Source organism: Notamacropus eugenii, chromosome 5 (assembly GCF_028372415.1).
Source record: "Notamacropus eugenii isolate mMacEug1 chromosome 5, mMacEug1.pri_v2, whole genome shotgun sequence".
Classification (NCBI taxonomy): domain Eukaryota; kingdom Metazoa; phylum Chordata; class Mammalia; order Diprotodontia; family Macropodidae; genus Notamacropus; species Notamacropus eugenii.
Genome location: NC_092876.1, coordinates 90361174 through 90370163, shown reverse-complemented (window position 1 = coordinate 90370163; position 8990 = coordinate 90361174). Strand labels below are relative to the sequence as shown.

The following is an 8990-nucleotide window of genomic DNA, read 5'->3' as shown; positions in this document are numbered from 1 at the left end:
ACAGTGGGTGTGCTTTCACTGGAGGTCTTCAAGCAAAAGATGGAAGACCACTTGTTGGGAATATTGTAGATAGGTTGATTATTTACATGTGGATTGTGCTGGATGAACTATGTTTCTTTTTTCATTTCTATGATTAATTCAGTGATGGGGTGCACTTGCAAATCATGTGAGTATACACATTTCTGGTTTTCAAGTCAACAGGTCAGAAGAGGAGAGATTAACTCAGTCAGTAACCCCAGTGGGAAGTATTGGGCACTTTAAACTGATATACTTTTGCTTCCAAACTAATGGCCAATGGAACAATCTTCATGCCATCCCTACTTTTGCTGATTGGTATACCTGGCCTGGAGGCTGTGCAGTGCTGGATTGGAATTCCATTCTGTGCCATGTATGTCACTGCCATGATTGGAAATTACCTGCTCCTGTTCATCATCCGATCTGAGAGCAGCCTCCACAAGCCCATGTACCTCTTTCTGGCCATGTTGGGGGTCACTGACATTGCCCTCAGCACTTGCATTCTGCCCAAGATGCTGGGCATTTTCTGGTTTGATCTGAAGGAGATCTACTTTGAAGCCTGTCTCCTGAAGATGTGGATCATCCACACATTCCAGTCCATAGAGTTGGGCATCTTATTGGCCATGGCCCTGGACAGATATGTGGCCATCTGTGAGCCCCTGAGACACACTACTATTTTCACCCCACAATTCCTCACCCAGATTATGGTTGGGTTGGCAATAAGCTCTGCTATCCTGGTGTCCCCAAGCATTGTACTTATTAAATGCCATCTGAAACACTACAAAACCACAGTCATCTCCCACACCTATTGTGAGCACATGGCCATTGTAAAGCTAGCTGTTGATGACATCCGGGTCAACAAGGCCTATGGTTTGTTTGTGGCCTTTACCATCCTAGGCTTTGACATCATCTTCATTACTCTGTCCTACATTCTGATCTTCATTGCAGTGTTCCGCCTACCACAGAAAGAGGCTCGACTCAAAGCCTTCAACACCTGCATTGCCCACATCTTTGTATTCCTTGAATTCTATCTCCTTGCTTTCTTTTCTTTTTTCACTCATAGGTTTGGGTTTCACATCCCTCCCTATGTCCACATCCTTCTCTCTAACCTTTATCTCTTGGTCCCACCTCTTCTCAACCCCATTATCTATGGAGTAAAGACCAAGGAAATTAGAAATCACATCATTAAAATACTGCACCATTAGGAGCTGCCCTAATCCTTGGGAATTTCTGAATAGCCAATATCATTCAAATTCAGCATTGTTCAGAATTATAAGTCTTTCTCACTTATGTTGTTTCATTAGATAGGAGTTTTTTAACAGTCTCTCCAGATTTTTACAACCCACACTAGCAAACATAGCAGTCTCCTTGTTATCACATAGGATAAGCAATTCAAAGGTTACAGTGCAATATAGTCATGGAGAAATGAATTTAATTGAATTTAACAAAATTTGTTGTTTTTAATGTGTATTAGATACTGTTAGATTTTAATGAGAATACAAAGTTAGGAATGTAGCCTCGTGTCCAAGCTTGATGTATTTGAATTAAACTCTCCTCTTTGTGAGAATAAGAGAGAACCTTTTCTTTCATGTTTCAAGCAAAGGGACATGTATTTTCAGACCTTCTCTGAGAAGAAATAATGGAGATAAAGAGAAAGGATTTTGGAAGGCAGATGTAGAGGAAAGCCCAGCCACTCTCCTCAGCATGTCTCTAATTTCCAGCTAGCCTTTCTAGGGATTTTGACCAATTTTCCATGTGTGAGATTGGGGACTTTCTATCAGTTGAATGGAGATATTGGACTCCTAGTGGGATAGTTCATTTGTTCTGTGTATTATCTCATATATTCTAATCTAATAAAGCAATGAATTTATTGTAAAAAGCACTTTATTAAGTGCTCACTATGCAGAATGAACTGGACTGATCTCATGGGATACAAATACAAAAATCAGTTCCTGATTTTCAGAAAGTTTCCTTGAGGAATTTATATGCTAGTTGAGGATACAACATATATGGAAAGTATCACCGCCTAGTCAGATAGAAATGGGAGTATGCTGGAGCCAGCTTGAACCAGCCCCTAAGAACATCCTTTTTTGTTTTCTAAATCCTTAGATAAATGTATTTATACACTATTCAGTATTTATGCTGGTGTTTTATGCAACTAGCATTTGGTATAGAAGAGTCAAAGCTTCATATTAACCCATCTTAGGAAAAGTGACAAGGTAATCAATTTCAATCTAAGAACAAAATCATTTCCCTTAGACTAGAAATATTTTGATGGGTGGAACAGAGATAATTCTAGTCTGGTTCTTCTCTCTCTGAGGAGTGTAGAGCAGCCAGCCTTGTAAACCCTTCTCCAATATCCTGTAAACGGGAACCAAAGTCTACCTTGGGGAGATGTGGGTGTCATCCCAGGTTTCACTCCTCTCAGCTAATTTCCTTTAGCCCATCTGGACATACACAAAACCCAGATGGACAACATATACCCTGAAGCTAAAACATAATGCCTGCAATGTGACATTTAGTGCCTGATAGGAATTTATGATACATATTCAATGACCATCAACCAAATAGAATGATGTAAAAGCACATAAAAAAGGCACAGACAAAGAAAAATTATCCATGTGAAGTCCAAGTCGATATACATTTACTAATGAGGGATATGGATGGAGGGTGGTGATAAGGGAAAGCTTTATGGAAAAGGTAGCATTTGAACCAGGTTTTAAGAGATGAAGATAATTTAACTAAGAAGACAGTGTGAGCAAAGATGGGGCTGAATAATCAAGGTTTACTGTATCCTAGAGTATGATGGGCAATGATATGAAGGGGGGTCCCAAGATTTTGCAGTTCCTCTAATGCAGATAAAGCCATATACCCTTATTTGGAAGGCAACATAAAGTCACTTAATATTTCTGAATAGAAGAATCACATGACCAGATTAGTGTATAACAGAGGTTAGTCCAGCCAAAATATGAAAGCTCTAAGTAAGTGAAATTGTAAGGAGGATCAATCCGCAGTACATTATTTCAATAGTCTAGGTAGGTGGTATTGAGGGCATTTATTAGAGTGGAGGTTTGATTCAGTAAGAGAAGACAGACGGAAGCGTTGTTATGGGGGTAGAATAAACAAGAGTTAGTGGACATGAGTAGGAAAGAAAATTAAAGGTTTAGAGCAGTTTATGACAAGGCTTGGACCTGGGCCTGGACTAATCCTTTGGTTGGTGGTTATCTTGACTTGACTCCAGTCACGTTCAATACAGGATCTCTCAACTTTTCAAAGATTTCCTTCAGTCCTAGAAATTTTTACCCTGACATACTTCTTTGGTTAAGATTACGGAATAGAAAACATGAATCAATTAAGCCCATTAATCTATGGCTAATTATTTATTGAGTTTCTAACTAGTACATGACACTGATGTATGTTCTGTGGGTATAAATACAACTAATGAAGCAATCCCTACTGGCAAGGAGTTTATATTCTCATGGGAAGAGATGGTACATAGATAAGTACACATATCATAATAGAGAATAAATGTAAAGGAAAGAAATACAATTAATGCAGTGTAGTTACATGCAAGACGAGGTAGAATTAATTAGGGACTGTTTTGGAAGATCACCTCACTGAGACTACACTATATCAGGACTAGCTAGGTTGACATAATACTAGAGTAGTAAAGGTCCTGTCCTTCCCTACCCTCATTGGAGTCAAATACTTCTACTTGGAGAGACACAGTCAAGAGAATCCCAGTTAGAACCTGTCCATTCTTTCAAATGCAGTGCAGTGACTCTGTTATCGAGAAGAAGTCTGTCTTTTAAAAGTAGTTGTCCTTTATCCCTGTGTAACATATGACCAACAGCTGGCACTCATAGCTCTCACATAGTTAACAAAAAGTAGGAAGCTTTTAAGCCTTTGTTAGATGTGCATTTATTTACCACCTCAAAACGTCTGTTAATCTCTTTTTCTCTCTTTTCTCATTGCCCTTACCTAACTGAAGTCACAGTTACAATACACCTCAACTGTTGTAATGGTATGCTGAGAGTTTTTGCCTCTTCTATTCTCCTCTTCAAGTGATCCTTTATATAACTGTCAGAATTATCCTTCTTATAAATGGATCAGCTGAAAAATCAACATTATCTCATTACTGAATGAGTTTATTAAAGAAGCACTCAATGAGTGCTTGCTTACTATGTGGGATGCAGTGGACTAAACGCTGCAGATACAAATAGAAAAGTAAGTCAGTTTCTTATCTTGAGATTAGTTCCTTGAAGAGCTTTCTTGCCAGCTGGGGATATGACACATATAGAAGATGTCGAGTTCTAGTCAGAAGAAAAAAACGATGTGCTAGAAACTGCTAAGAGATTATTGCTAAAAGAAATTAACAAATGCTACAATTCAGGGTTTCATTTATTGTTATCTCTTCTTTTTTGGTTTTCAAAATAAAAATGTAATAGGGAAAATATCAGTAATGCAAATTAAGCTAAACAGTGTGTCAATAGCACTTTTATTCCCTCACTCACCCGAGTTGGTTGCCAAACATTTAACATCATACCCCTGAAAAGAAAAGTCCAATTGTCTTTAGGATATAGCTTTAAAGGGACTGGTAATGCATCTTCTTTTATGTCATTTCCACTACCTCTCAAGTAAAGGTCAGATTCCTCTGTTCTGTGTCGAAGGCCCCCCACAACTTGATATCATCATCCTAGCTTTCCAGCCATATCTAATGTAATTCCATTTCATATATTTGGCATGATAACCAAATCAGACCACTCTCTACCCTCTGAAAATACACCTGATGCCTTCATGCTGTCTTACAGATTCATCTTTTTTCAGGCTCTTCCATAGGCCAGATTTACGCCTCTTTCCTTTTTTTCCTATTCAGTTCCTAAATATCCTTTAAAACAAATTAAAGGCCACCTCTTTCAGGAAGCCTTTCCCAAATCCTTAAAATCTTTTCCCCTAAGACCTAATAGTACTTGGTGACTCTCTGCTGTACTGATAATAAGAGCATCACATTTATAGGAGCATTACAGAGTTTATAAAGCTCTTAACAATTTTATATGATTTGGTCCTCATGGTTTGGTGTTATTTTCTTAATTTTACAGATGAGGAAACTGAAGGTAAGCATGGTTTAGTGACTTGCCCAGGGACATTTAGCCGGAAAGTTTCTGAGAGGGAATTTGAACTCCTATCTCTCTTACTCCAGGTCCAGTACTGTATTCATTGCACCACCTGGTTACCTCAATACTGTGCACCTGTATGATATCATATTGCACATTATACTCCTAATTTGGTTAATTATTCCCCTATAGAACTATGAATGTTAGAAAGGCAGGGATTTTGTCTTAACTAAATGCTATATTTTTCCTCAGTGCCTCAGTGCAGGGTTCTGTACATTGTAGGTACTTAATCTATGTTCACTTGTATGGTACTCACTCCACTAACTATTCTACTCAATACCTTATTTACTCTAGGTACCTTGAATCTGATAGGTAAGCTTTTGCCTTATCTTACTGAGTCCTAGTCCTCTGCCACTTCCTGGAATGTGATTCCAGGACTATTATCTCTACTTCCTTCCTGCAGGTACTTAGACTTGGTCCTTGGGTTCCTTAGCTCAGATAGGTCAATCTTGGCCTTACTTTGCTGAGGAAGCCTGCCTGCATCTTCTCAGCACTTCTTGGATAGCTCTATTATGCACCACAGAACCTATCACCATGCGTTCCCTCTTCCCTTTTTATATTGTCTTTTCCTGATGTAATATAAATTTCTTGATGACAGTGGCCATCTTGTTTGCTTATATTTTTGTCCCCTAGTCCATAGTCCAATTCTGGGCACATAGGAAATATTTAATAAATACTCTTTCTGTCTGTCTGTCTCCCTGTTTTTGTGCTATAGTCTCTGAGTGGGTTTGGTTTTCTGGGTTGAAAGATGTGTTGCGTCTGCAACTTAATTTCAATGTCTTTTCAGGCATTGCTGCCATAGCCAAATGCCTTTCTTTGTTCCCATTTACCTCTTTCTCTCCTAGCCCCTCATTGCCATACTCCAGGGTTCCTGTAGTGTATTTTTGGTGATCTATTTATAAGGCAAAAAGGAATTCACAATCAATCTAACAAGGTAAGGTAATTGAGATCATGTGTAAAAATATTTCCCAGACCCACACTGAGTGGCACCAAAACTTTTTTTAACCTTGTCCTAGGGAAATATAGGACAACATACTGAAAAAGAAGAGCAAAGAAAGCCCAACAATCTTTCTTTGAAGACATAAATGAACACTCTGTATACATTGTTATTCTTCAGTCATTTCATTTATGTTGAACTTTGTGACGCAATTTGGAGTTTTCTTGGCAAAGATACTAGTGTAGTTTGCTGTTTCCTTCTCTAACTCATTTCCCTGAGGAATACAAGGTTGAGGGACCCAGGGTCACACAGATAGTAAGCCTGAACTTAAGAAGACAAGTCTTCTAAGCTCTAGGCCTGGCACTCTATCCACTCTGCCCCCTAGCGTATACATACATACATACATACATATGCACACAAATATAGGTATACATGTATGTCAATACACGTGCACAAACAAAATGTACACCAAATTTAATTTGGATGGAGGAAGCACTTGTAGGTGGGGGTATAAGGTAAGACCTTACATAGGAAGTGGTACTTAAGCTGAGTATGAAAAGCACGGAGAAAGGAGGTGGAATGTCCTGTGAAAGGAACTAAACTATGGTTTAGGAAAATTGGCTAAACCATAAGAGTGCATAAAGAGGAGTACTATGTCATAAGTTTAGATATATAGGATAGAGCCAGGTTGTAAAGTCTGCTGAATGATAAAAAGGGTGTCCAGAATATCTCAGTGCTTTTTCAAGTTATCAAAGCTTAAGTTAGTTAACCCTATTTATCTCAGTTTCCTCATGTGTAAAATGAACTGGAGAAGGAAATGAGAAACTACTCCAATATATTTGCCAAGCCAATGCCAAATGGGGTCATGAGGAGTCAGATGTGACTGAAACAACTGAATAACAATGTATGCATTTCTTGTTTCTCACCTATACTTCAAGCTTTAATAGGCTTAAATGCATTGAGACATTCAGGACAAACTTTATTTGAACCTAGAGAGAAGGGAAATATTAGCATTTCTTAAGCATAACAATGACATAGTCAGAACTTGAATTTATTATTATTCTGGGGACTTTTTGAAAAATTAACTAGTCTTTGACCTGTGCTAGGTGAAGACATCAAGTTTAGCTAGAACATGGGCAGGAGAATGTATTTGTGGCATAAACACAGATCTTTCATTTGCAAACAGAAAACAGAAATATTCTATTGTCTTTAAGGGATTTTTAAGTCTCCTTTAAATGATAGGTAGTCTTATATATTCCTTCAAAACCAATCTAAAGTCAGTTAAGTGCCTCAATTCACCCAACCACTACTTTACAGATATTAGGAAGTGAAAATGCAGGAGGACCCCAGTGTATAGTTTTAAAGTCACAGGATAATTGTACTTACCTAGAAGACAATATTCTCATAGTTCTCCAGCATCACTTCCTGTACAGATCTCTCTGCACAGAGCCACAGCCACATGATTATATATCACCGATTCCTGCATTAAAGACATTCTTAATTAAGCAGGGACCTACTTCTCATGGGCCATGGGCTCTGAGAACTTGGCAGAATATAAAAAGAAAAAAGTTTATCAGATCAAAAACCTAGAGCTAGCAGGAACCTGAAGGAGTATCTAGTCCAAATTGTAGAGTAAGGAACCAGGTTTAGGGGAGTTAACTTGCCCAAGTCCTCAATGTCAACTTTGGACCTGGAACCAACCATCTCTGACCAAAGTCAATGCTCTTTCCACTCCCTAATTCTAATATTATTCAGAAGTTTGAGCAATCCCTTTCAAACTCTTATTCATCATCTACCTACGTCTCTTTGAACTACACCCAGTAGCACCTAGATAGTAAGCACTAAGAAAATCATTCATTTTACTCCTAAAAGCTCCAAACCACAAATCAACATCATACTACAATTAGATGAACACTAAAATCAACAATCACATTATAGATATTCATTAGTAATTATCCAGATTACAGAAACATTCTTCAATGTTGGTCAACATTATTTGGAGTACATTGACACAGCAAGCAGTACGTTAAAAAAAATTGCTCATGAAGCTAAAAGTTCTTCCCATTTCTAAACGCTGTGCCTCTGCTCTCTCTTACAGGCCTTACATTACATTACAGGTTCTTTACATTTATCTAAGTCTCACATGATATAAGGGACCAAATGCTGCCAGAAGCTGTCTTTCCTTTGTGCTGTCTCAATTCTGCTTTGCTCATAGAGCACAGCACCCTTTCTGATGTGGACATGCCATGCTGAGTGGTCCTGCGCCAGTGTCTCCCATGTTGCACAGTCAAATCCAAAGTTCTTGAGAGAGACATTGACAGTGTCCTTGAATCACTTCTTCTGACCACCATGGGATTGCCTGCTCCATAAGAGTTCTTCATAAAATAGTCTTTTTGGCAAGTGCACATTTTATATTTGAACAATGTGGCCAGCCCATCTCAGTTGTGCCTTATTCTCTGTGACCCCATTTGGGGTTCTCTTTGCAGAGACACTGGAGTGGTTTGCTAGCTCATTTGACAGATGAGGAACTGAGGCAAATAGGGTTAAGTGTGTGTGTGTTCGTACTTTGTTGCTGAAGAAGACCATGCCATCAGAGAAGTGATGACATGACTTGCACTTGACTTTGTTTTTTGAATGAGGGTGGGCTCACTTTTCCTCCAGAGTCATCTGAATCCAGTGACCAGCTATTCATCAGGATAACTGGAGATGACCCCAGGATGAGGCAATTGGGGTTAACTGACTTTCCCTGGGTCACACAGCTAGTACGTATCTGGATCACATTTGAACTCAGGGAGATGGGACTTCCTGAGTCCAGGCCCAACACTCTATGCAATTTGACACTTAGCTGCCCAGGGTCCAGTTAG

At 38.8% G+C, this 8990-nt stretch overlaps 1 protein-coding gene across 1 annotated transcript; it reads left to right on the top strand.

Moving 5' to 3' along the window:
* Positions 1–214: 214 nt before the first annotated feature.
* Positions 215–1220, top strand: LOC140508680 (olfactory receptor 52A5-like). The gene has a single exon (XM_072616569.1). The coding sequence runs from the start codon at positions 288–290 to the stop codon at positions 1218–1220; it is 933 nt and encodes a 310-aa protein (XP_072472670.1). The 5' UTR covers positions 215–287.
* Positions 1221–8990: the final 7770 nt, after the last annotated feature.